At 46.6% G+C, this 26,084-nt stretch overlaps 1 protein-coding gene across 3 annotated transcripts in view; it reads left to right on the forward strand.

The window, feature by feature from the left end:
* acoxl (acyl-CoA oxidase-like) overlaps positions 1 to 26,084 on the forward strand; it is a 294,551-nt gene that overhangs the window by 232,419 nt on the left and 36,048 nt on the right. For all 3 annotated transcript variants that reach the window (XM_067985091.1, XM_067985090.1, XM_067985089.1), the window contains exons 14-16: positions 2,441 to 2,550; positions 8,362 to 8,473; positions 17,279 to 17,366. In XM_067985091.1, coding sequence (XP_067841192.1) covers positions 2,441 to 2,550; positions 8,362 to 8,473; positions 17,279 to 17,366 — 310 coding nt within the window. The remainder of the gene's footprint in view (positions 1 to 2,440; positions 2,551 to 8,361; positions 8,474 to 17,278; positions 17,367 to 26,084) is intronic.

Genomic DNA, 26,084 nt, shown 5'->3' on the forward strand with positions numbered 1-26,084 from the left:
AAGGCGAGGAGTCTCCTGATGAGTCTCTTGCGCATCCCCGAATTACTTCGTCCCACCATTGGCGGCCGTGCCTTCAGCTGTCTTGGCCCTGAGCTCTGCAGTTCCCTCCCTAAACCCCTCCGCCTCTCTACCTCTCTCTCCTCCTTTTAAGACGCTCCTCAAAACCTACCTCGTGTCCTAATGTCTCCTTCTTTGGCTCGGTGTCTATTTTTGTCCGATTACGCTGCGGCGAAGTGGCTCGGGACATTTTACTATGTTAAAGACGCTATATAAATGAAAGTTGTTGTTGTTGAGAAGTTCTATTTTGCTGATATATAGGAGCTTAGAAATATTTTATTAATATTGAGAATAACTTAATTTCATTATTGACTGGAATGTCTACGATCACTGAATAGAACACACAGGCATACCTTTACCCGAATATCATCACCTTTGTTATGGGGGCGGTGGGAGGGGGGGCAACAGCGTTTATTTCAAATTATATTATACATTCTTATTATGATAAATCAATAACTATAGTGTATTTCAAGTTAAAACTTCAGTATTTGATGGAAAAAGTGACACTTTACAATACATCACTTCCTGCTTTGGCTGGGTAAAGCTCGCACCTACAAGCTGCAGTGTAATGAGAGTCATGGAAAAGAATGTACCAGAGAACATGCTTCTAAAATCTGCCTAATAGTGAAAGCATGTAGTTCCCTCCGCCCCCCCCACCGACTGCCCCGACATTGGTTTGGTGAGTAAGTGCACCATGTAATGTAGTGCCGAGCCAGACAGACCAAAAAGATTCACAATTCTGACCTCAAGTCTGTACTGGGTTATCGAGTCTCTGCCCGGGTGGGGGTGGGGAGCTGCAGTTTGATCTCAGTGGCTTCCCGGTCCCGGGGGCTGTGGTGGGGAGAGGAAATTATCCAGGGTTCCAGCTACTCTTCGTCGATCGCACGCCGAGCAGGGACAGGAGCAAGCTTGGTTATGATGGCATCTGTGGTTGAATAGCTCGCTTTTCAGGAGACGAGGGGAAACAATCGGTGTAAGAAATGTGAAATACATACGAGGATACAATGCATCGGTACATTTGGTAGCGGGTGCTGCACTGAGAGTGGTTTAACATTGCACAGTGGAACCTGAAAATTACTTGGAGTTAAATAAACTACTGGGGCTTGTAGGGGGCAGAATCCAGAGAAAAATTGACACCCTTCCCCACAGTGGAAAAACTGGAAGTCCATTATGACTCCGGAAAACACTGGTTTAAAAATAACTTGTATGTGCAAATATGTGGCAAGCCTGTTAGTGACAGAAATATGAATATGAATATAAAGTGGGCTTGCAGCAGTTCTGAGGTGGTACATTGTTAGTGCTGCTTAGCTCCTTTTTGATCCCCTCCGTACATTCAGCAGCTGTGCTATATTCGGATAATGGTGTGCATTGGATCCCAAACTATGTGACGCTAAAAACCCTGGGATTTAAGTCATGTGGAGCATTAGTGGTATTGCAGGACTTCACTATAAAGCAGCCTTAATTGTTGTTTGTTTCGTAATTGATTTTATTTTTCCTTCTCCGCACGCCCCCCCCCCCCCGCCCACCTTTCAGGTCTTCATTAGCCAAGCTCTGTTTGTTTGTTAGTTGAGAGGACGGATAGGAGACCTCCACCTCCCAGACCCCTGCTGATGCCTCTGTTAAGCCAGCTGCTAGGAGATGCAGTAAAGTGGCTTGAGAGAACCCGGTCGTTGACTTCTCCCTCCATACCTGTGGGCAGTGTGACCACCTTGACCCACCTTAATGTCAGCTCCTGTGTCCTGCATCTCAGGCAGTTGTCATTCTGACTGGCAGGACTCGGGCTTGGTATCCGTGCCCTTCTCAAGTAGGGTTGCCACCTTCCCCCCCCCCCCCCACCCCCACCCCCTCCCCTCCCTCCAAGTCGAAAACATGACTGGGGACAGGTTTGGGTTGGGGCAGGATTATGAAAGTTGAGTTCTAAAGCGTGATTTACTGCTGAATACTTTAATAACCAATGTCTCCACATCATAAGACACACAGGTTGGGAAGGAAGAAGATTGTTTTTTAAAAAAAAACAAAAACCTTCTTTGATGCCTTTTTCGTGTTTTAAAAATTTCCAGAGAGCCCACTCAAACAGCGGACAGTCCGATCCAAAACTGGATGGATTGCAACCCAAATTTGAGTTGGGAAAAGAGCAGGTCGGAGGCAATTTTCTGACTCGCTGCCCTGGAAAATGTTCACTCTGCCCCTGGAGAAGCAGTTAGGCCTCGATGCTTACTGCCTTGGCGCGTGGGGAACTGCAGGCAACAACCTCGTGCCCCGTGGTTTTGCAGCTCACTGCTGTGTTTGGCCACGCTGCCTGTCAGCCTTAAGATTGTTGCATTCGGCAAAAAAAAAAAGGTTTTTAGAATTTACAAGTAAATGTTGGCGATTCATCCCGCAGGTGGTTGTCCGTGAGCTTTTAGCTCAGTACGCCAGACAGTATGAAGAAAGACCCGTGATCGGACTGCTGAAAAACTGGACTGGGGCCGCAGCTGACAGCTTAAGAACCAGGTATAGCTCGATGTAACTGATAGGAAAGGAAAGTATGGACTTGAATTTTATTTTGCACGGGGAAGGTCCGAGATACCCCCTACTTGGTGCTGCACCATCGCCATAAGTGGCAACTACTGAGATGTCCGTATCACATTTCTATTAGAGCTCCGTCAGCAACACTGTAATATAAACAGGGCTGGTGCTTTGGACAAAAGCAAAATACTGCGGATGCTGGAAATCTGAAATAAAAACAGAAAATGCTGGAAACTGGCAGCTCTGTGGAGGGAGAAACAGCGTTAACGTTTCAGGTCGATGATCTTTCATCATAACCCGTGCTTCAAAGGTTTTTTTTTCTTCCCCCTTGTTGCTGGAACTGTGGTGATGCCATTGGTCTTCTATCTGGCCACGGTTAGGCCGGCAATGTGTTTTTTTTTTGCTTTGCTGGTTTGTCTGGACATCGGAAGAGATCCATGGCCAGAAATGTACAGAAGCAATCGATCTGTTGTTGGGCTTTTTTTCTTCCTCACCAATTTTTTTTCCTTTCCCACTCCTGAAGGTGATGAGTCCTTGCTGGACTGCAGTTGCACAGATGTCCAAGTGGCCATTATTCATGTGTGAGTCTTGACAAGAGTTTCAGCAGGGTTCCCAACCACAGGGGCATCACAGCTGAGCCTAGGGTTGGCAACCCATCCGGGGTGTCCTGGAGTCTCCAGGAATTAAAGATTAATCTCCCGGACATTGCTGTGAGAAACCCGGGAGAAATATCATAGGGGCATTAAAAAAAATACTGGAGAGGGCATAAATGGTAGACTGACAGTCAGTAATGATCCAATCGGATAACAAAGAGTCTGTTTGCTTCCTAGTGGTGCGCCGCGAGGATGGATGTGTCGGGCGGCCGATGGCGGGGATGGGGGGGGTGGAGGGGAGGCGGTGAGGGCAGTTGGAGGCAGGAGGTCACGTGCTGAAACGTCTCAGAATATGTACAACCAGAGTTGGCAATCCTGCCCTGAGCCCAACCTTGTCCTCATCTGATGTGTACACGCTTGCACTTTCAGCACGGTCACTGGATAGCAATCAGGAGCGGGAACCCTGGTTTGACGCTCCCCTCCCTGAGCCAGGGGTGCCGAGGTTAATCGTCGTGCCCCTGCCGTCCCCTCGGCCTCGGCTGCGAACAGCCAACTTTGCACAGACCAGGGTGAAACCCGGGGCCTTCCTGCCCCGTATGGCTCAGTTACACACTGGATAAATTTGTTGAACCATCAGAGAAATAAATGATGATTTTAAACAACTGCTTGGGTCCATGTTTCGCCCCCCTCCCCCCGACCATGGTCACCGGGTGGTGTGAGATCCAGGACAGATTCCGGAGCACCAGCCTACTTAGCATATTGACGAATTCCTTCGAACAGAAGCAAATGCACAATATAAGTGGGATATTACAGTGCAGAGAAGGCAGACCTTCCCCTCACTTCAGAAGTGTTGGAGTGTCGGTTACAATCCGGGCTGGGGGTGGAAAAACAAATCCCAGCAGTGAAACCAAATCTGGTAAAACTTTTCGAAAACCTTGTTTTCCTGGAATTCAGCCCTCTGCTTGTTATGATTTTGTTTCAAATGTGTGTTTACCAGCTATCTAAATCAGGACCATAAATCCAAGTAACAAGACACATGGATAATGACAGGAGTCAAACCAAAGTACTGCAACATTTGGGCTTTCCGGCAACATCACCACAAAAGATCAAAGGTTCAAAATTATCTTTGAAGCCAGTGGTGACAAACAGAACATGGAAGGAGCATGACTTTACATTCACATTTTAAAAAAAATCTAAATGGGTCCTGACTTGGTGGGGGAGGGAGGCCTTTTCAGTACTAAACACGCACTGCAGAGAACCAAATTCTTCACGCCCATCCCGATTACTTCAGGGGTAAATTTACAATCTGACTTTGTGCTGTGCCACTGGAACCAGGCACTTTATATTTCTGCATCTCACTTTGTCCCATTATGGGGCAGCGATGCTTGCGTGTTGCTCTTGCATTCCCACTGGCCCGCTGCGTTCTGCTAGGCTCATTGGGCTCCATTGCTATACAGAACCCCGCAGAGAGAAAACATGCACGACCACCTCTCCATGTTTCATAGAATCGTACAGCGCAGAAGGAGGCCATTTGGCCCATCGTGCCTCTGCCGGCTCTTTGAAAGAGCTATCCAATTAGTCCCGTTCCCCTGCTCTTTACGAACGTAAGAAATAGGAGCAGGAGTAGGCCATATGGCCCCTCGAGCCTGCTCTGCCATTCAGTAAGATGATGGATGATCATCTACCTCAACTCCACTCTCCTGTGCTATCCCCATATCCCTTGATTCCCTTAGTGTCCAAACATTTATCGATCTCAGTCTTGAATATACTCAACGACTGAGCATCCACAGCCCTCTGGGGTAGAGAATTCCAAAGAGTCACAACCCTCTGAGTGAAGAAATTTTTCCTCATCTTGGTCCTAAATGGCCAACCCCTTATCTTGAGACTATGGCCCCTAGTTCTAGACTCTCCAGCCAGGGGAAACAGCCTCTCAGCATCTACCCTGTCAAGCCCTCTAAGAATTTTATATATTTCAATGAGATGACCCCTCACTCTTCTATACTCCAGAGAGTATAGGCCCATTCTACTCAATCTCTCCTCGTAGGACAAACCTCTCATCCCAGGAATAAATCTAGTGAACCTTCATTGCACCCCATCTAAGACAAGTATATCCTTCCTTAGGTAAGGAGACCAAAACTCTACTCAGTACTCCAGGTGTAGTCTCACCAGAGCCCTATATAATGCAGCAAGACCTCCTTACTTTTATTCTCCAATCCCCTTGCAATAAAGGCTACCATCCCATTTGCCTTCCTAATTGCTTGCTGTACCTGCATGTTAACTTTCTGTGATTTGTGTACAAGGATATCCAAATCCCTCTGAACATCAACATTTAATAGTTTCTCACCTTTTAAAAAAATATTCTGCTCTTCTATTCTTACCAAAGTGGATAATTTCACATTTCCCCACATTATACTCCATTTGCCACTTACTTGCCCACTCACTTAACCTGTCTATATCCCTTTGCAGCCTCTTTGTGTCCTCCTCACAGCTTACTTTCCCACCTAGCTTTGTATCGTCAGCAATCTTGGATACATTACACTCAGTCCCCTCATCTAAATCATTGATATATATTGTTAACAGCTGAGGGCCAAGCACTGATCCTTACAGCACCCCACTAGTTATAACCTGCTAACCCGACAATGATTCTACTCTCTTGTTTTCTGACCGCTAACCAATCCTCAATCCTTGCTAATAAATTACCATGTCCCAATCCCATGAGGCCTAATTTTGTGTAACAACCTCTTGTGTCACCTTATCGAATGTCTTTTGAAAATCCATATATACTACATCCACTGGATCCCCTTTATCTAGCCTGCTAGTTACAGCCTCAAAAAACTCTAATAGAATTGTCAAACACGATTTCCCTTTCATAAAACCGTGTTGACTCTACTTAATCATATTATGATTTTCTAAGTGCCCTGTTACTACATCCTTAATAATAGATTCTAGCATTTTCCCTACTATTGATGTCAGGCTAACTGGCCTGTAGTTCCCTGTTTTCTCTCTCCCTCCTTTCTTGAATAGCGGGGTTACATTTGTGACCTTCCAATCCACGGGAACCGTTCTAGAATCTAGGGTTAGGGTTATTCTAGGGAATTCTGGAAGATCAAAACCAATGCATCCACTATCTCTGCAGCCACCTCTTTTAAAACCCTAGGATGTAGGCCATCAGGTCCAGGGGATTTGTCGGCTTTTAGTCCCATTAATTTCTCCAGTACTTTTTCTTTACTAGTCTTAATTACTTTAAGCTCCATAGCTATGCAAACTTTTTCTCCCTCCAGTATTTATCCAATTCCCTTTTGAAAGTTATTATTGAATCTGCTTCCACCGCCCTTTCAGGCAGTGTATTCCATAACATAACAACTCACTATGTAAAAGAAATTCTCCTCATCTCCCCTCAAGTTTAAATGACTAAAACCAAGCTCCTTAATTCACTGACAAAATCATAGACCCGCCAAAGTGTGTCTGTTTACACTTCGGAGGGCAGTGGATGTAGGGACACTGGTTCTCCCACCATCAGCTGGACTTTCATATAAGGGTAACTTCAGTGCTCCCACATTCTCAGCAGGAGCCGTGCCTGAGTTAAGAAGAAAGTCCTGTATATATCTGATACTGCCCTAGCTGACTGCTGTTATAATAAGGACTAGTCTGGCTAAGTATCTGACAAAACTTTTGATTTTTAAAACAAATGCAGAAAGCTTGTTAAAAGAAGGCAATGACAAACCCAACGTCGTGCTTTTCAATCAGTAGGCCTCTCCATAGTAGTTGGAGGCTGTTAATCCAATGCTCCATACACGTGGCTCACTTCATCTGCCCACAGCTCGGTGTTCCCTCACATCACTGTGGTCATTGTGAGAGCACAGCAGCAGTTGACCACTTGTACTGCAGCCAGCACTGTAGACAGCAATGGACTGCGTGCTGCTGTATTAACTGGGATATAACAGTTTCCTTACATTACAACAGTGACTACACTACAAAAGTACTTCATTGGCTGTAAAGCGCTTTACGACATCCTGAGGTCGTGAAAGGTGCTATATAAATTCAAGTCTTTCTTTCTTTAAATCTCTTACATTTAATCTTGTATCTACTGCCCCTCGTTCTAGACTCCTCAACTATTAGAAACAGTCTGCTTTTATCTATCCTGCCCATCCTTTCATAATTTTAGGCACTGTTATCATATCGCCCCCTAATGCGTGTTGTTCTACAAAAAAAGCCCCAATTTTTCAAGTTTTCCTTTGTATATCTTCATACCAGGAAACATCCCAGTGAATCTACATTGTACCCTCTCTAAAGCCTACAATATCCTTCCTATAACGTGGTGCCTAATACTGCACACAGTACTCTAACTGAGGTCTTATTAAGGTTTTATACAGGCTTTTCATTACATCTTGGCCTTTATATACTAAACCTCTTGTAATAAAACCATAAGCTTTTGTTATGGCCTTACTCATCTTGAGGTGCTACTTTTAATGTCCTTTGAACCTGTACCCCCAAATCCCTCTGCTCTTCCACAGCATCGAGGCTTCTTCCATTCCGTGGGTTGTGGTGAGCTCACTAAAATTGGCCCTGTCTCCCAGGGTTAGGAAGGAGAAATGAAATCATTCAAGGTTTCCACTGCTGACAGCTATCCAGTCACCCCACTGGGATGTGCGCGTGTGCGTTTAGACTACGGGTGAGGGCAGGACCTGACTTGGTTATGTTGCTTCCCACGCTCGATTAGCCTGGAGATACCCACTGTGTGGTGTCTGTGCAGTCGTGCCCTATTGTAAGAAGCAGAGGGGAGAAAAGTGGAGACAGGGAAAACGGAATTGTTTCTGACTTTTTTTAATTTTGTCGAGTTCTGGAACTGCGGACACAGAATCAAGCTTACAAGAGAGAAGGAGAACGGACAATTTAGATTTAATTACTTAACACGGAGAGCAGTGAATAGTGGAGGTGGATTGTTATGGGGAAACTGGATAGATATTTGGCAAAGTGAAGGATGGAGGGGTATGAGAGTTAGAGTAGTGTATGGAATTGATCAAATTTTGGAACTGGCCAGATGAACTACAGAGTCCCCTTCCAGTGCTGTACATTCACATGTTCCTATAGGTCTAAGTGTAGTCTTGATTTCCTTGCTCCAGACTGTACGTAAAATAATGTACTGTTTGCTATTTTTTGTTAACTGTTGAAAGACTCTGACTGTTAACTGTTTTCCCAATAGTATCCTAGCATTTAATACAGAGACGGTGGGCAGCCTGAGCTTCTTACTGAAAGCGCTGAATTACCGAGAGAGAGTGCTTCAACGCAGTTTGGCAGCCAGACTCTACAGCAAGGTAAAGTCAGAACCCACCTACTCCAATGAGATTAATGGTTGCTTATCATTTTATTGTCATTCTTCAGGCTCACTTGCCTGTGTCAGTCACTGAGTTACAAATCACAACCAACAGGCAGGAGAATGGTTTAAAATTCGCCTGCAAGGTAAACGTGCTCTTGAATGAATGATTACAGTAGCTGTCTATCCATGGGAGAGTCAATCCAGGTTCTTCTTGCCCACTTCCTTGTGACCAGTTACGGAGAGGCGTGGGGAGAGGCTCGAAAGCAGGTTGTCCTTGTGCCTTATTGGTCAGCAAATGTGCTTGGGGTGGGGGGTGTGGGGGAGAGGACCTAAAGAGAGGGAGAGAAAAATAACCTTAGGCTGTAAAATAGTTTGTGACTCACAAGTCCATGCCTTGCAGCTTTTTCTTCTGCTGGTAGCCCCTTGTTGCAGTAGTGAACACCACCAGATTCTGTGCTCCCTTTAGCTACCAGACCCAAGTTTAAAAGACCTCTGTCCTTCTAAACAGTCGATTCTGCTTGCACCCTGTTGTTATGAGCCTCATAATATAAAATAAAATGCTCCCCAATCATTCAGGTGGTTGAGGCGTTGAGTAACTGAGCCATACAGACCAGAAAGACCCGGATTCGATCCCTGTACTGTACTGAGTTAGCTGATCTCAGCCAGGGTAGTGCTTGTGGTGCTGCAATTAGTCTCAGAGCCCCCGGGTTACGGAAGGGAAATGCGACTTGGGATTCCTGCTCCACATCGGCAACTGGCACCTCCTGTCGCAAGTCCGTATGCGCGGGTGTTGGGCGAGAACACGATCAGGTTCGTGTGTAATGCTCCTCAAAGTTTACTCACACTGTCAAGTCTCATGCATGAATAATAGTTACTTGGCTGAGGTATGGGGGGGGGCGGTGGCTGGTAGCATCGTTAGAACTGTGCCCCAGTAAAGGGGTCAGTGATTTCAAGAGAGATGTCAGGGAAATTGGTAGCAGAAACAATAAAATGACGTAACATTATGTTTTTTATATATATAATATAAGATACATATTTACTTTTAAAAATTAGGTCATGTACTGAATCAGCAGAATGCTGTACTAGAGAATAGGACGATGTGGACTTCCTCCTGTGACTCCCTACGTAGTGAGCTCCTCCTCTCAACCATGCTGCTAGAAGATAGGGGGGGGTCTAGAGCACAAAGCAAACATCGGGCATCTAAGGAAGGTGGAAAGTCAGACAGCCCCTGCTCTGGGATTGTCTTGCAGGTGCACAGTTCCACAGGCACCACCAGGACCAAGCCTGATCCTTTCCTTACTGGATTGGGATTGGGTTTGGGAACCCTTCTTTATTTATCCTCCTCCCTAGCCCAAGCCTGCTGAGGCCAATTATAATTCACCTGTTCCATGCCCTGGTTGAGATCAGCTAATTCTGCATTCAGTAACAACTCTGTGGCACACAACATAGGAACAGGAGTAGGCCATTCAGCCCCTCGAGCCTGTTCCGCCATTCAATTAGAACATGGCTGATCTGTATCTTAATTCCATTTACCTGCCTTGGTTCCATGACCCTTAATATCCTTGCCTAACAAAAATCTATCAATCTCAGTTCTGAAATTTTCAATTGGCCTAACAGCTTTTATGGAGAGAGAGTTCCAGATTTCCACTACCCTTTGTGTGAAGAAGTGCTTCCTGACATCACCCCTCAATGGCCTAGCTCTAATTTTAAGATTATGCCCCCTTGTTCTGGACTCCCCCACCAGAGGAAGTAGTCTCTATCTGCATGGTACATTTACACACCAAGCCTGTGGGTGACTGGTAGCTTAATTTATACCTTCTCCTTCCCTGAAGACCTTAACACACTCACCGGGGCACAGTTCCACAGACACTGATCAGCTTCCAGCACCTTGCCCAAAGCAGCCTAAGTTCAGGAGCAAGTCTAGACAGTGAGTGGCAACAGGCTATCTGACTCACAGAATACACCCAGTGGGGTCACAGTGTAGCGATCAGAAATGGGAACTCTGGCTAATTTTCTCCTTCCCAGTACAGAGCAGAGTTGCTAATTATAACACAGATGTGCTACCTCAGCAGAGACCAGGGATTCAACCTGGGACCTTCCTAGTCTGTATGGCCTTGAGATTGAGATCTCATCTGTAAGCCCGCAGGACAACTTGGTTCAGTAGATTGTTAACCTGACGGGAGCTGTTGCCTTATAGCGCCAGGTCTACCATTTTAGGTGTGACAACATGTTATTGACAAGATGAGTTGTGTTCAGAGATAAAGGCCTTGCAAAACTGTGGATCAGGAAGATTAATGAATTAGGGATCGGCTATGCTGATATATTTATTAAATGAACTAAGTGCGGCTATTTCTTTTTTTTTCCCATTCTTTCTCGGGACTTGGGTGATGCTGGCATGGCTAGCATTTATTGCCCATCCTTAGTTGCCCTGAGAAGGTGGTAATGGACCTTCTCCTTGATCCGCAACAGTCATTGGGCCATGATAAGAACATAAGAAATAGGAGCAGGAGTAGGCCAATCGGCCCCTCGAGCCTGCTCCGCCATTCAATAAGATCATGGCTGATCTGATCCTAACCTCAAATTTAAATTCATGTCCAATTTCCTGCCCGCAAATGATGGTGTTAGGTAGGGTGAAGTAAATAACATTATGCATTCTACTGGACCTTTAGTGGAAATAGGAATGAGTGAAGGTGATATTAGTCTTGGGCGATAGTGGATCGGCAGCCCGCTGTATACTCCAACAATTTTATTTTCCATTGAAGTCAATGGAGAGGAGAATCAAGTGTGTGAAACGCCCGTTTTGCGCTACTGGCCAAGACTAATTTCATGCCCAATATCTCCAAACGGCCTGTTGACCGGAGGTCACTGGTTACGGTTATTGGCTTAGTACAAAGAGGAGAAGAGTCAATTCTCTCTTAACTCTCAATTCGCTTTATTCACGTCGTTAGATCATATACATACAGCTTATATGTCTGGTTAGATATAGACATGTAGTTTGCACCAGGTTATACAGTTTTATACCCAAACTAGGATCTAAACGCACACCCACTAGGTTTCTCTGACACACCCTGAGTGGTCACAGAATATAAAGGCTAATACCCGAAAAGGAGAGCTGACGCTGGCCAGGCGTTCCGCTCTCTCTCTCTCTTTCGACATCGTCTCTATGTCCCTGACGTAGGTTCTTCCACTTCCGCGATGGTTGGTCTCCGGAGTCTTCGCTGGCTCCATGCCCGAGATTCTTCATTCTTATTCCGAATCTTATCGCTTCAAGCTGTGCTGTCTCTCTCTCCCGTTGGTTTAGGCTTGCTCGCCTCATCTGTGTCTTCTCCTCATTGGCTCTGTCCCAAGGACTTAGGTAGCATTACCTCATTACTCCTTTTCTAAATAAGGACTTGTGTCTTATCACATCTCCTTTGTCTTTTACGAAACTTAGCTAATTCAAACTGGTTCCAGCCAGCTCAGGCCAGCGACTGAACTCAGGTTACTTCAGTTCAAAAGTTGCTTTTGCCTGTGTGTCAGCAGTTCGGAATAAACTCAGTAGTTTCTGCAGCGCCTGGCCAACAGGCCCCTCGAGCCTGCTCCGCCATTCAATCAGATCATGGCTGATCTTCTACCTCAACTCCACTTTCCCGCCCAATCCCGATATCCCTTTATTCCCTCATTGTCCAAAAATTTATCGATCTCAGTCTTGAATATACTCAACGACTCAGCATCCACAGCCTTCTGGGGTAGAGAATTCCAAATATTCACGACCCTCTGAGTGAAGAAATTCCTCCTCATCTCAGTCCCAAATGTTTGACCCCTTATCCTGAGACTACGCCCCCTAGTTCTAGACTCTCCAGCCAGGGGAACCAGCCTCTCAGCATCTACCCTGTCAATCCCTCTTAGAATCTTATATGTTTCAATGAGATCATCTCTCATTCTTCTAAACTCCAGAAAGTATAGGCCCATTCTACTCAATCTCCCCTCACAGGACAACCCTCTCATGCCATGAATCAATCTAGTGAACCTTTGTTGCATTCCCTCTAAGGCAATTATATCCTTCCTTAGGTAAGAAGACCAAAACTGCACACACTACTCCAGGTGTGATCTCACCAGAGCCCTATATAATTGCAGCAAGACTTCCTTCCTCTTGTACTCAAAATCAAGATGTAGAATCAGTCTGGGTGGTGTTAAGAAGCATCAGGGGGCAGAAAACACTGGTGCGAGTTGTTTGTAGGCCTCCAAACAGTAGTGGTAATGTAGGGGATGGGATCAAACAGGAAATTAGAGATGTATGTAACCAGGGTACTACGGTGATCATGGGTGACTTTTATCTACATATGGACTGGCCGAACCAAATTAGCAATAATACTGTGGAGGATGAATTCCTGGAGTGTGTACAGGATAGTTTTTTAGACCAGTACATTGAGGAGCCAACCAGAGAACAGGCTATCCTAGATTGGGTATTGTGCAATGAGAAGGGGTTAATTAATAATCTTGTTGTGCTGGGTCCTTTAGGGAAGAGTGACCATAACATGTTAGAATTCTTCATTACGATGGAAAGTGAAGTAGTCCAATCTTACAGTCAGAAATGGGGGAAATTATAATGAGGAACAAAGAAATGACAGAACAATTAAACACATACTTTGGTTCTGTCTTCACAAAGGAGGACACAAATAACCTCCCGGAAATGTTAGGGAACCAAGGGTCTAGTGAGAGGGAGGAACTGAAGGAAATCAGTATTTGTAAAAAAAATAGTGCTAGGAAAATTAATGGGGCTAAAGGCTGACAAATCCCAGGGCCTGATAATCTACATCCCAGAGTACTAAAGGAAGTGGCCCTGGAAATAGTGGATGCATTGGTGGTCATCTTCCAAAATTCGATAGATTCTGGAACAGTTCCTACAGATTGGAGGGTGGCAAATGTAACCCCACTATTTAAAAAAGGAGGGAGAGAAAAAACAGGGAATTACAGACCAGTTAGCCTAACATCAGTAGTGGGGAAATGCTAGAGTCTATTATAAAGGGTGTGATAACAGAACACTTGGAAGGCATTAACGGGATTGGACAAAGTCAGCATGGATTTATGAAAGGGAAATCATGCTTAACAAATCTACTGGAGTTTTTTGAGGAGGTAACTAGTAATATAGATAGGGGAGAACCAGTGGATGTGGTGTACTTGGATTTTCAGAAGGCTTTTAATAAGGTCCCACACAAGAGGTTAGCATGCAAAATTAAAGCACATGGGATTGGGGGAATATACTGGCATGGATTGAGAGTTGGTTGACAGACAGGAAACAGAGAGCAGGAATAAACGGGTCTTTTTCTGGGTGGCAGGCAGTGACTAGTGGGGTACCACAGGGATCAGTGCTTGGGCCCCAGCTATTCACAATATATATCAATGATTTGGATGAGGGAACTAAATGTAACATTTCCAAGTTCGCAGACGACACAAAGCTGGGGTGGAATGTGAGCTGTGAGGAGGATGCAAAGAGGCCCCAATGTGATTTAGACAAGTTGGGTGAGTGGGCAAGAACATGGTAGATGCAGTATAACGTGGATAAATGTGAGGTTATCCACTTTGGTTGTAAAAACAGAAAGACAAATTATTATCTGAATGGTGATAGATTGGGAAAAGGGGAGGTGCAACGAGCCCTGAGTATCCTTGTACACCAGTCGCTGAAAGCGAGCATTCAGGTGCAGCAAGCAGTTAGGAAGGTGAATGGTATGTTGGCGTTCATTGCAAGAGGATTTGAGTACAGGAACAGGGATGTCTTACTGCAGTTGTACAGGGCCTTGGTGAGACCACATCTGGAGTATTGTGTGCAGTTTTGGTCTCCTTATCTGAGGAAGGATGTCCTTGCCGTGGAGGGAATGCAACGAAGGTTTACCAGACTGATCCCTGGGATGGCAGGACTGTCATATGAGGAGAGATTGGGTCGACTCGGCCTGTATTCACTCGAGTTTAGAAGAATGAGAGGGGATCTCATTGAAACATATAAAATTCTGACAGGGCTAGACAGACTGGATGCAGGGAGGATGTTTCCCCTGGCTGAGGAGTCCAGAACGAGGGGTCACAGCCTCAGGATACGGGGTAGGACATTTAGGACTGAGATGAAGAGAAATTTCTTCACTCAGAGGGTGGTGAACCTGTGGAATTCTCTACCCCAGAAGGCTATGTAGGCCAAGTCACTGAATATATTTAAGAAGGAGCTAGATAGATTTCTAGACACAAAAGGCATTAAGGGGTATGGGGAGAAGCGGGAATATGGTATTGAGATAGAGGATCAGCCATGATCATATTGAATGGCGGAGCAGGCTCGATGGGCCGAATGGCCTACTCCTGCTCCTATTTTCTCTGTTTCAATGTTTCTACTCCAATCCCTTTGCAATAAAGGCCAACATACCATTTGCCTTCCTAATTGCTTGCTGTGCCTGCATGTTAACTTTCTGTGTTTCGTTTAAAGGACACCCAAATCCCTCTGAGCACCAACGTTTAATAGTTTTTCACCATGTAAAATATATTCCGTTTTTCTATTTTTTTTTACCAAAGTGAATAACCTTACATTTTCCCACTTAATACTCCATTTGCCACCTTCTTGCCCACTCACTTAACCTGTCGATATCCCTTTTCAGACTCTTTGCGTCTTCCTAAGTATATGGACTTAAGTTTAAGTACATAATCGCCAGGCCCGGATGAAATATATTCCAGGCTGTTAAGAGAAGCAAGGGAGGAAATAGCAGAGGCTCTGACCATCATTTTCCAATCCTCTCTGGTTTACAAGCATGGTGCCGGAGGATTGGAGGACTGCTAACGTTGTTTAAGAAGGGAGAAAGGGATAGACCCAGTAATTACAGGTCAGTCAGTCTAACCTCAGTGGTGGACAAATTATTGGAAAAAATTCTGAGGGACAGTATTAATCATCATTTAGAAAGGCACAGATTAATCAAAGACAGTCAGCATAGATTTGTTAATGGAAGGTCATGTCTGACTAACTTGATTGAATTTTTTAAGGAGGTAACAAGGAGCGTCAATGAGGATAATGCATTTGATGTAGTCTTCATGGATTTTAACAAGGCTTTTGACAAGGTCCCACATAACAGACTGATCAGAAAAGTAAAAGCCCATGGGATCTAAGGGAAAGTGGCTAGTTGGATCCAAAATTGGCTCAGTGGCAGGAAGCAAAGGGTAATGGTTGACGGGTGTTTTTGTGAGTGGAAGGCTGTTTCCAGTGGGGTTCCGCAAGGCTCAGTACTAGGGGACTAGGTCCCTTGCTTTTTGTGGTATGTGTTAATGATTTAGACCTAAATGTAGGGGGTATGCTTAAGAAGTTTGCAGATGATACAAAAATTGGTTGGGTGATTCATAGTGAGGAGGAAAGCTGTAGACTGCAGGAAGATATCAATGGACTGGTCAGCTGGGCAGAAAAGTGGCAAATGGAATTCAGTCCGGAGAAGTGTGAGGTAATGCATTTGGGGAGGGCAAACAAGGCAAGGGAGTACACAATAAATGGGAGGATACTGAGAGGTGTAGAGGAACAGAGGGATCTTGGAGTGCATGTCCACAGATCCCTGAAGGTAGCAGGACAGGTAGGTAAGGTGGTTAAGAAGGCATAGGGGATACTTTATTAGCCGAAGCATAGAATATAAGAGCAGGGAGGTTATGCTAGAACTGTACAAAACATTAATTAGGCCACAGCTGAAGTACTGCGTACAGTTCTGGTCACCACATTACAGGAAAGATGTGATTGCACTGGAACTCCCTTCCTAACAGCACTGTGGGAGAACCTTCACCACACGGACTACAGCGGTTCAAGAAGGCGGCTCACCACCACCTTCTCGAGGGCAATTAGGGATGGGCAATAAATGCCGGCCTCGCCAGCGACGCCCACATCCCATGAACGAATAAAAAAAATGTTGCCAGTTCTGGAGAATTTTAGCTATGAGGAAAGATAGGATAGGTTGGGGCTGTTTCCTTTGGAACAGAGAAGGCTGAGGGGAGATTTAATTGAGGTGTATAAAATTATGAGGGGCCTAGATGGGGTGGATAGGGAGGACCTATTTCCCTTAGCAGAGAGATCAATAACCAGGGGGCATAGATTTAAAGTAATTGGTAGAAGGATTAGAGTGGAGTTGAGAAACTTTTTCACCCAGAGGGTGGTGGGGGTCTGGAACTCGCTGCATGAAAGGGTGGTAGAGGCAGAAACCCTCATCGAATTTAAAGGGTACTTAGATGTGCACTTGAGGTGCCATAACCTAAAAGGCTACAGACCAAGAGCTAGAAAGTGGGATTAGGCTGGATAGCTCTTTTTCGGCCAGCGCAGACACAATGGGCCGAATGGCCTCCTTCTATGCCGTAAATTTTTATGATTCCTGACAGCTTACTTTCCCACCTAGCTTTGTATCATCAGCAAACGTGGACATGTTACACCCGGTCCCTTCATCTAAAGAGATGTGAATGCAAATCGCAAATAAAACAGGAAGTGCTGGAAATGTACATTTACCCACCATGCATTTCCATTCTTTATTACAAATTAGCAAATCTCCCATGACGTTGCTAACCCCAAGTCAAAGGACATGCTGTTCTATAGCAATAGAGGTGTTATTGAGAAAGTATGACAGTGAAAGCATTACAGGATGTAAGTGTGACACAAACCTTTTAATACACAATAGATTTGTATCTGACAGATCTTGAAGTTGTATGAAGATAATGACCCTGAAGGTGATGGACCAGCTATCACTTTGCTTCCAAACTCGGAGTATTTTAGAGAAAGCTTTGTTATTTTGCTCTTGATTGCTAGAGAATGTGCTCCTTTTCTTAGGTAATGAAAAAGAAGGAAGAGCCCTTCGGTGCCTGGAACTCGTGCCTCCACCACATTTCTTACCTGGCTCTGGCTCACATTCATCGAGGTCAGTAACAATATCTCTTCAGTTGACTTAATATTTCCCATATATAGGTTTCCAGGCACCTTGCACCAACTCGGGCACACCAGCAACTTCCAAGCCTATGCCAGTGGAACCCCATGACCAGCTGTCAGGAGATGTGCAAGACCAGCCTGATAATTACTCTCTTTTGTCTTCCAATTTTCTCCCCTCCATTCCTGAAGGCATTGGCAGGTTGCAGAGGTACAGTTCCACTGACGCCTTCCTGTATCTCGGCCAAGTGGTGTGAACCTTGCCAGCAAGCGTCGGCAAGCTGTCACACCGTGGAGGGCATCAAAGCTGAGCCCAGTGCAGTCCCCACAGCTGAGCTCAATACACTCACCACAGCTCAACCCAATCCTGTCTCCACAGACGACAACAGCAACTTGCATTTATATAGTGCCTTTAACATAGTAAAACATCCCAAGACGCTTCTCAGGAGCATTATCAGACAAAATTTGACACCGAGCCACATAAGGAGATTTAGGACGGGCGCTTGGTCAAAGAGGTAGGTTTTAAGGAGTGTCTTAAAGGAGGAGAGAGAGATAGTGAAGTGGAGAGGTTTGGTGGGGGGGGAATTCCGGAGCTTAGGATCTAGACAGCTGAAGGCATGGCCACCAATGGTGGAGCGATTAAAATCAGGGATGCACAAGAAGCAAGAATTGGAGGAGCGCAGAGATCTCGGAGGGTTGTAGGGCTGGAGGAGGTTACAGAGATAGGGAGGGCCAAGGCCATAGAGCGATTTGGAAACAAGAATGACAATTTTAAAATCGAGGCGTTCCTGGACCGGGAGCCAATGTAGGTCAACGAGCACAGGGGTGATGGGAGAAAGGGACTTGGTGCGAGTTAGGATACGGGCAGCAGAGTTTTGGATGAGCTCAAGTTTATGGAGGGTGGAAGATGGGAGGCCGGCCAGGAGAGCATTGGAATAGTCAAGTCTAGAGGTAACAAAGGCATGGATGAGGGTTTCATTGGCAGATGAGCTGAGGCAGGAGCAGAGACGGACAATGTTACGGAGGTGGAAGTAGGCAGTCTTGGTGATGGAGCAGATATGTGGTTGGAAGCTCATCTCAGAGTCAAATAGGATCCCAAGGTTGCAGTCTGGTTCAGCCTCAGACAGTGGCCAGGATGAGGGATGGAGTCATTGGCTAGGGAATGGAGTTTGTGGCGGGGACCAAAGACAATGGCTTCGGTCTTCCCAATATTTAGTTGGAGGAAATTTTTGCTTATCCAGCCAGATAAGCAGTGTGACAAATGAGAGTCATGATGTGGAGATGCCGGTGATGGACTGGGGTTGACAATTGTAAACAATTTTACAACACCAAGTTATAGTCCAGCAATTTTATTTTAAATTCACAAGCTTTCGGAGGCTTCCTCCTTCGTCAGGTGAACGATGTGAAACGATTTTCACATCGTTCACCTGACGAAGGAGGAAGCCTCCGAAAGCTTGTGAATTTAAAATAAAATTGCTGGACTATAACTTGGTGTTGTAAAATTGTTTACAATTGTCAAATGAGAGACAGTGGAGGGGTCGAGAATGGTGGTGGTGAGGGAGAGCTGGGTGTCATCAGCGTACATGTGGGACCCAATGTGTTTTCGGATGATGTCGCTGAGGGGCAGCATGTATTTGAGAAATAGGAGGGGGCCAAGGATAGATACTTGGGGGACTCTAGAGGTAGCGGTGCGGGAGCAGGAAGAGAAGCCATTGCTGGTGATCTCTGGCTACGACTGGATAGATAAGAATGGAATCAGGCGAGCGCAGTCCCACCCAGCTGGACGACGGAAGAGAGGCGTTGTAGGAGGATGGTGTGATCATCTGTGTCAAGTGTTACCAGCTGTAACTAGTGGGGTGCCGCAAGGTTCAGGGCTTGGGCCTCAGCTATTTACAATCTACATTATTGATTTAGATGAAGGGACCAAGTGTAATGTATCCAAGTTTGCTGATTATACAAAGTTAGGTGGGAAAGTAAGCTGTGGGGAGGACACAAACATGCCGATTTTCAGATGGCCGAGCGGGTACGTTGGGGGCAGGGGGGCTCCTAAAATGGCGGAATCCCGGAGCGGGTTGGGAGCCCAGCTCCAACCCGCTGACTTCCGGATTGCCCAATGACGCGTTCGAGTACGCGCGCAGCTCCCGCATGCGGGACTCCCACCAGCAATTAAAGCCGGCGGGATGCTGCTTTAGATAGTTATTTAGATAGTTGAGGTACTTGACAGACCTCATTGACTGGAGATTTTGGCAGCGGTGCAATTTTGAAGGATCCTCAGCGTGTTTCCCGTGCTGTGGGAAGCACTCCCTGTTGGAGCAGACGTATTTCAGCCAGCAGCCAGTGGGAGATGCAAAGGATTATTTGACAGGTGGGGGGAAAACCTCATTTATTGCAGCAGGGCACACTGTCACTTCACACAAAGTTTTGGCTGCAACACCTTTGTCTTTCCACTCAAAATTATTAATTAATACCCTAAACTCTGCTGTGCAAACACATTTACCTACTTTGCGGACACCCTCAAACTCACTCCGTCAGGATGGGGGCGCCATAACTGTATTCATCACTTCATCCGAGGATGAGCAACATCACCAGCCTTGACAGGCATGCCATCCACCTCCGCCACGTGGAGCTCCACAAGACAGTGTTGTGCCACAGGCACCTGCACAAAATAGTCGTGCAACTACACATACACCCACTGTAGAGTGACCCAATGTATCAAGTATGGAGAATCTCATGAAAGGAACTTATTACACAAGCCAGTCAAGAATGGCCAAGAATTTGCTAATGGCACATAAATATTATTATTGTCACCATTACTGGTGGCAGTAATGGTGACAATAATAATATTTAATGTGCCATTAGCAAAAATCAGATATAAATAAAAAACATGACAAACCCTCAAACACCCTTGTGCATCCCCTTTGTGCTCTCAAAACCTTTGCCTTTCACTTACGACTACTCCTACATCATGCTTCCCCTGTGGCTGCAGCAGGGGTAGTGGCAGGTTGCTCTTGTTCATGCCCTGACCGATTAGATGCTTTGGGCCTACGCCCTCTGGGTTTCGTTGCCCGTGAGGGCCCCTCCAAAGACTGCTCCACCTGCACCTGTGCAGGGGCAGACTCGACCACCTGGAGAGGAGGCAGCATTGTGGGTACTGGTTGAGAGGGGGGCAACGGGTGAGATGTGGGAGCGCTTTGAGTGGCGTCCCCACTTCCATATCCTCTTTCGCCATCATCCCTCTCCTGGGCCAGGCCCACATCACTCCTACCCACCCTGCTGGATGACAGTTTGGAGGACACGTGTGAAGCCTTGTAAGGCCAGTGCTAATGTACCTGCCTACCTGTTTAAGGTGGCAGAAAGCTGCTCACCCTGAGTCCGAAGGGCCATTGTCATTGGACTCATTAGTGAGCCATGCTTGAAGCTCGATGGAGGTTAGCCTTCCCTCCATCGCAGACATTCCCGCACTTACCCGCGACACTATCTCATAGATGCCCTCACGTCCCTGTGACAGTATCTCAGAGATTCCCTCCTGTACCTGTGCCACCATTCCACTCATGCGGGAGTTGGACTCCTCCATCCTCTGCGTGATTGTGGAGAGTGCGCGTGGCACCTGTTCCATCACCTCGCAAATGTGCTGCTGCCCCTCGATCATTCTCCTTTTAAAGGATGGCCCCCAGGGTTCAGCATCTATGTCCAGCTGAGTAGAGCCTGGAGAAGAATGCTCCTACCGAGGCGGACTCTCCACAGCTGCCCCTGCCACCAGTGTCTGCTCATGCTCACGTGTGTGGTGTCTCACCATGTGCAACCCCAACTAAGTGAGGACGGGGACCCACCGAGGTGTGTGTATCTGCGCTGTGGATGGCTCACTCAGATATGACGGTGCACCCTCAGAGGCCGGCAGGTCCTCTGGGGAACCCCCCTCTGCCGTCACGGCGGTCGCTGAAGGCCTTGTAAGAGATCAGAAGGCAATATTCAGCATGATGACAGATGTTGAGGTGCTGAAGATGGCAAGGCATGTTAACATCATTTGCTATAGTGAGTGCTGAATATTAAAGTTCTGTCACCAGCCATTTGTCAGGTGCCAGTCTCGGCGTCCCCGACGGACAGGCACTCGAGGGTGGGGCTCAGTTTAAGAGCCTCCTGCTCTGCGTCCGTGAGGATGACCTGATGTTGCGGCCCCCCTCCGGTCTTCGCCCTCTCCCGGGCATTCTGGGCTCTCTTCTCCTATAAGGGGAGAAAGTAGAGAGGTGTGAGTGAGGGATGGTGACGTGGCCAACCGCTGAATGCATTGGTTTGGGTGAGGCTGGCAAAGAAAGAGATGCATCAGAGGGTGAGTATGAGACAGAGCCATGACATTGTATGAGGATTGGGTTGAGTGGTAGTGGTGGGATCAGTACTGGGGAGGTGAGTAAGTGCAGCTAAGTTGAGGATGAGCTTTGAGTGGGTGTGAGGAGTGATGTGATCGAATAGTGTTGGCAGTGCAGAATGAGTTGTGGGGTGGGGGTGGAGTGTAGGAGAATGAGTAAGTGTACTCACTTTGGCTGACCTAGTTAGGTCATTGAAGCGCTTCCTGCACTGGATCCAGGTGTGGGAGACGTTGCTGTTGCTGGTGACTTCTGCCACTTCGAGCCAGGCCTTCTTGGTGGCAGAGACAGGCCACGTCCTCCCGTCCGCCGGGTAGAAAACATCCCTCCTCCTCCTCACCTCATCCAATAGGACCTGGAGTGAGGCATCATTAAATCTGGGAGCAACCTTTTCCCTGGTCTGCTCCATGCTGTACTTTTGGTTGTTTGCTGCAGGAGCAGCATTGGAGGACTGCCCCTTTAAATAGGGCTCCTCCAGCTGACAGCCTGTGATGCAGGTGCGCAGTCCGCCTGCTGCGCAGGTTGACGACGGGAAACCCGGAAGCCACAGTAAGTGCCTTCAATTTACCCGCGATCGGGTGGGGAACGGACCGATTTCACTGGGGGGGTTACCCACGCGCCCAGTCGCCCCCCCGCTGCCATCCCGCCTCCCTGGTAATACTGGGGCCGAAGAGTCTGCAAAGGGATATAGACAGGTTAAGTGAGTGGGCAAGAAGGTGGCAGATGGAGTATAATGCGAGAAAACATGAGGTTATTCACCTTGGTACGAAGAATAGAAAAACAGAATATTTTTAAAATCTATTAAATGTTGGTGTTCAGAGAGACTTGGGTGTCCTCGTACAAGAAACACAAAATGTTAGCATGCTGATACAGCAAGCAATTAGGAAAGCAAATGGAATGTTGGCTTTTATTGCAAGGGGGTTGGAGTACAAGAGTAAGGAGGTCTTGCTACAATTCTACAGGGCTTTGGTGAGACCTCACATGGAGTACTGTGTACAGTTCTGGTCTCCTTATCGAAGGAAGGTTATACTTGCCTTAGAGGCGGTGCAGCGAAGGTTCACTAGATTAATTCCTGGGATGAGAGGGTTGTCCTATGAGGCAAGGTTAAGTAGAATAGACCATAAGAGATGGGAGCAGGAATGGGCCATTCGGCCCCTCGAGCCTGCTCCGCCATTTAATGAGATCATGGCTGATCTGATTTTTACCTCAATTCCACTTTCCCGCCCTTTCCCCATATCCTTTGACTCTCTTGCTGATCAAAAATTTGTCTAACTCAGCCTTGAATGTATTCAATGACTCAGCCTCCACAGCTTTTTGGGGTAAAGAATTCCAAAGATTCACGACCCTCTGGGAGAAGAAATTCCTCCTCATTTCCGTCTTAAACGGGCGACCCCTTATTCTGAGACTATGCCCCCTAGTTTTAGATTCCCCCATGAGGGGTAACATCCTCTCAGCATCTACCCGATCGAGTCCCCTATACTCCCTGGAGTTTAGAAGAATGAGAGGTGATCTCACTGAAACGTATAAGATTATGAGGGGGCTTGACAGGGTAGATGCTGAGAGGTTATTTCCCATGGCTGGAGAATCTAGAACTAGGGGGATAAGTCGCAGGATAAGGGGTCGACCATTTAAGACCGAGATGAGGAGGGATTTCTTCACTCAGAGGGTTGTGAATCTTTGGAATTCTCTACGCCAGAGGGCTGAGGATGCCGAGTCGTTGAATATATTGAAGGCTGAGATCGATAGATTGCTGGAATCTAGGGGAATCAAGGGATATGGGGATCGGGCGGGAAGGTGGAGTTGAGGTCGAAGATCAGCCATGATCTGATTGAATGGCGGAGCAGGCTCGAGGGGCCACATGGCCTACACCTGCTCCTGTTTCATATCTTCTTACGTTCAAAAGCTGCAGACAGCTTGAGAAGGACGAGGAGGGATAGTTTACCACTGTCACAGTCACATAGGATGTCATTTGTGACTTTGATAAGGGCCTTTTCAGTACTGTGGCAGGGGCGGAAACCTGATTGGATGGATTCAAACATGGAGTTGCGGGAAAGATGGGCACGGATTTGGGAGGCAACAACACGTTCAAGGACTTTGGAGAGGAAAGGGAGGTTGGAGATGGAGCGGTCGTTTGCAAGAAGAGAGGGGTCAAGGGTGGGTTTTTTGAGGAGGGGGATTATGATCGCAGATTTGATGGGGAGGGGCACAGTACTTGAGGAGAAGGAACCGTTAACAATATCAGCTAACATGGGGGCCAGGAAGGAAAGTTTGGTGGTCAGCAGTTTGGTGGAAATAGAGTCGAGGGAGCAGGAGGTGGGTCTCTTGATCATGATGAGCTCGGAGAGAGCTTGAGGGGAGGTAGGAGAGAAATTAGAGAAAGATGCGAGTTCAGGACTAGGGCAGGCGGGAACCTTAGTGGAAGAGAAACTCAATCCAGTCCCCACAGCTGAGCCCAATCCACCCCACACACACACACTTCCAGCAGGAGTTACCAGATATGATAGCTGTGTCAGCAGTTGATTTTTGGCCCCCCTAACCCATGGTGCTGAGGCCAGTTGTAGCACTCCTACATTGCCCATGTTGAGATCAACTTGGGCCAGGTATCAGAGGGCAAGGAGTGATGGAAGTATAACTTGCTGTTTCTATTTTCTCTTTAATGTTTTTTGTGGAAGGGCGGGGTGCAGAGGCACAATTGGAACTTACTGAAATATTTGGACCAAACTTTGTAAAGCTGATATGTTGGTCTGGATATTATAGGAATATAACAATAATGGAGTTGTTGACCAATCATAGCAATCAATCTCTATCAATTAGTCCACAACAGACCCAGACATGAGGCGAGGAAAACCCCCATTGGTGGAGTGCTTTGGGAACCTAGCATAGATGCATTTAAGGGGAAGCCAGATAAACACATGAGGGAGAAAGGAATAGAAGGATATACTGATAGGGTGAGATGAAGTAAGGAGGGGGGAGGCTCGTGTGGAGCATAGACCTGTTGAGCCGAATGGTCTGTTTCTGTGCTGTGCATTCTATGTAATTCTGTGTAACTATAGATCCAAAGTCTCCTGAACCTCCCAAGCAGGCATGAACCACCAAATACAAAGATGCCATCAACCTACTTTAATACCATTGAATGCTGCTTTTTGTAGTTAGTGGTTCAATCTAAAAAAATTATTCTTTAACAACTATTGGCCAGGATTCCTACTTCTGATCAGGCTCAGCTGTGATGCCCTCTACGTCTGAATAGCTCGCCAACGCTCGCTGGGCTCTCACATGCTGGCAAACCATGGAACGACACCCCCAACTGGAGTGGGAGAGAGTCAGGAAAATTGGAGCAGGAAATATATGCATCTATTCTTGGATCTGTTTTGATGTGGAGATGCCGGTGATGGACTGGGGTTGACAATTGTAAACAATTTTACAACACCAAGTTATCGTCCAGCAATTTTATTTTAAATTCACAAGCTTTCGGAGGCTTCCTCCTTCGTCAGGTGAACGATGTGAAAATGAAATCCTCGAGATGAAATCGCATTTATAATTCACAGAACAATGCTTGGTGAGTACAGACAGTTTTTTCAACTGCCCGTTGCCAAGGCAATCAGTGTGCAGACAGACAGGTGTTACCTGCCAGGTCTCACAGAATATACAAATCACCAAAAAAAAACAACAAACAAAAAAAAACAGAGATAGAGAGGTAGAAACATAGAAAAGACAGCAACTGACCCGTTATATTAAAAACAGATTACATTTTTTCGCTGGTGGGGTAACGTGTAGCGTGACATGAACCCAAGATCCCGGTTGAGGCCGTCCTCATGGGTGCGGAACTTGGCTATCAATTTCTGCTCGACGATTTTGCGTTGTCGTGTGTCTCGAAGGCCGCCTTGGAGTACACTTACCCGAAGGTCGGTGGATGAATGTCCATGACTGCTGAAGTGTTCCCCGACTGGGAGGGAACCCTCCTGTTTGGCGATTGTTGCGCGGTGTCCGTTCATCCGTTGTCGCAGCGTCTGCATGGTCTCGCCAATGTACCATGCTCTGGGGCATCCTTTCCTGCAACGTATGAGGTAGACAACGTTGGCCGAGTCACAGGAGTATGAACCATGCACCTGGTGGGTGGTGTCATCTCGTGTGATGGTGGTATCTGTGTCGATGATCTGGCATGTCTTGCAGAGGTTACCGTGGCAGGGTTGTGTGGCGTCGTGGACGCTGTTCTCTTGAAAGCTAGGTAGTTTGCTGCGAACGATGGTCTGTTTGAGGTTGGGTGGCTGTTTAAAGGCGAGTAGTGGAGGTGTGGGGATGGCCATAGCGAGGTGTTTGTCCTCATTGATGACATGTTGAAGGCTGCGGAGAAC

The sequence above is a fragment of the Heptranchias perlo genome, chromosome 5 (genome assembly GCF_035084215.1).
Source record: "Heptranchias perlo isolate sHepPer1 chromosome 5, sHepPer1.hap1, whole genome shotgun sequence".
NCBI lineage: Eukaryota > Metazoa > Chordata > Chondrichthyes > Hexanchiformes > Hexanchidae > Heptranchias > Heptranchias perlo.